General features: G+C 34.4%; 1 protein-coding gene across 1 annotated transcript in view; it reads left to right on the forward strand.

Moving 5' to 3' along the window:
* The window catches only part of LOC122258371 (sec1 family domain-containing protein 2), a 22,498-nt gene that overhangs the window by 8,084 nt on the left and 11,914 nt on the right, over positions 1-2,500 (forward strand). Inside the window, exons 4-5 of the mRNA XM_043024259.2 lie at positions 75-252; positions 1,502-1,683. Coding sequence (XP_042880193.2) covers positions 75-252; positions 1,502-1,683 — 360 coding nt within the window. The remainder of the gene's footprint in view (positions 1-74; positions 253-1,501; positions 1,684-2,500) is intronic.

Here is a 2,500-nt window from a genome sequence, read left to right on the forward strand (position 1 = left end):
CTGTATTGCTATTATTGTGAGATCATTATGTTAGTGTCCTCTTTATTTGATTCTATTAATAAGTTTACTTTCAGAATTACACTGTGGAGATTTTCTACATCCCTCTTGTGGTGGTTCCTTACTCAGAAAGGCTCTTCTTCATGCCGCCCTTTGTTGATCTATATCCACTACTCAACACAGATGTTACAAGACTGGCCAAAATGCAGCAGGCGCAAGCCAAAGGAGAAAGAGTGAAATTGGTAGAAAGTTTAGGTAGGCTGCCTCCATTTTATTTCCTTCAAGTGGCAATTAACTTTCATTTATAAGCAACACATTCAGTGATATTGATCCTTGTGTATGTACATACATCAATTCTTTGTGCCTTTTTCATGATGGCTATAAGTATGTTGTGTTGTAATGATATAGTCAGTATATGGTTTACTTGAATTATGCTTTTACAATTAGTATTCTCTAGAGCAGTGGCCTACCTGATGGGCATATAGATGTTTTGATTTATGGATATATTTGACTTTATAGAGTTTATTCTTTACCATAATGATATTGGATTAGGAAAATATGACAAATAATAAAGATAGAGAACCAGTGGGATTAGGAAAGAATTAGATATTGTGTTACCTTTCTTCACTTTCTTTTTTTTAAAATTCATTTTTATTATTTTCTTCTTTATATTTGCTTTCTTTATGATGAAGCTTTGCTGTATTTGCAAGATGATCTCAATGTGAACCGTATGTGAAGTCTATGAACTAAGTGGTGATATAATTCAGCTGAATCTCATTGTTAACCCTCATCTTATTACTATATATAACCAAAATTCAATTTGAGAGTAGGATAAAGAAGATAGAAGAAGGAAAAAAATAGTATACATTACTGTCTCCTGTACAATTCCTTCTGTGTGTCATCAAATGCTTATAGGACAATATGTGATGTGGTTGATGTGGTATATGTGATATTGAAAACAAAATTGACCAAGTGGGAACTGTGACTAAAATGACATTTGCTCCTAACTAGTCTGATGATGTCAGACTAGTTAGATATTTCCTTATATTGGGTACATTGTTATCCATGAATAATGTGTAAGATTTTTTCCAAAGAGATCTTTTGGTTTTATTGTTATCCTTTGACTAAAAAATTATAAGTGAGGGTTATTATTAGTGAGTTCACCTTCATTACATGTGTGAAGTTGATATTGTAAGTACTCATATAGAAACTTGTTCAGGCCATTAACAAAGGTCATGATTTTGGATAATATCAGGAAGTCAATCAGGATCCCACTAAAAGATAATCTATGGGTATGTGAAAAATATATTAAAGCACTTTGATAAACTGAGGGTTTTCAGTCCCCAGATGCTTTATTAGCACCTAGGCATCTATGCTGTTGCAGGCCAATGATCAGATGTCTCTCTTTTCTTATTCTAACAGGGAAATATCAAGGCCAGAAATATGATTTTGTACATGCGGTAAGCTGTGGATTTCTTTACTATTTCTTTTTTCCTTTTTTCAGCTGATGTGGAGTTTCAACACCTGCCATTTGAAATGCGCATTATGATCCGACAATTTGTGGTGTGCATCCACAGCCTAATGCAGGGGATGAATGCTAGGGATGAAATATTTTCTGTTGGTCACACAGCACGCATTATAGGCTCAGAACTGGATGCCTTTAATCCAGCCAGGCAGAGGAGAAAGGTGGCTGGAAGGCCTGCATTTCATTTTAGTTTTAGTGCATTAATATTTTTGTTCTAATTCATCCTTTTATAAGATTATTTCCTTTATTTTATATTGTGTTATATTGAATCATTGATTGCAGATGCATTCTAATCTTGCTATGGCATAATTTTGGCTTGACTGCAGATGACATTTTTCAGTGTATAGAATTTTATGACTCATACTGTTTATTGAAAGACCACATGAAACTTTTATTGAAAAGGAATCAGGGTACAAGTATGTACCACGTAGACAGGTAGGTTTACTGAGAAGAGGAAGTTGATCCAATCCATGTGCATCGTCTGCAATTTAACCTTGTGCCAGTATGGCTCCTTTCTGCTGTGGGACTTGCAGTTGTAGGCACAGGTCTCCTTCCCTTTGCCCATCTCTTCATTCATTTTCATTAGGATTGGTCATTTCTTTTGCATTTGTACTCAAAAATGAAAAATATAAAGATCCTTTTATCCCCGCATAAAACTGTAATACTTCTATCAAATTGATTATAAAGAATATAATAACCTGAGATGGAACCTATACTACAATTTTACTCTACTACAACATTGATAAACACTTGTCAGATATTACATAGAAGTCTTGCAAGATAGTGAAATAAAAAAAATGATGAACATTAACCCATTGTGTACGGGTGTCATGACATACATGACGTAGGAGCTGTGGCTGATGATGGGCGTCATGACTTATATGACGTTCGGGGATTTTAGATCACTGTGCTATTTTATTATGCTATGAAAAAGGAATGAGTGATGATGGCTACTGCAGTCATAATTACTATAATTAC

Source organism: Penaeus japonicus, unplaced genomic scaffold, assembly GCF_977035675.1.
Source record: "Penaeus japonicus unplaced genomic scaffold, GWHDUDI00000001_assembly GWHDUDI00000039, whole genome shotgun sequence".
In the NCBI taxonomy this organism is placed as follows: Eukaryota; Metazoa; Arthropoda; class Malacostraca; order Decapoda; family Penaeidae; genus Penaeus; species Penaeus japonicus.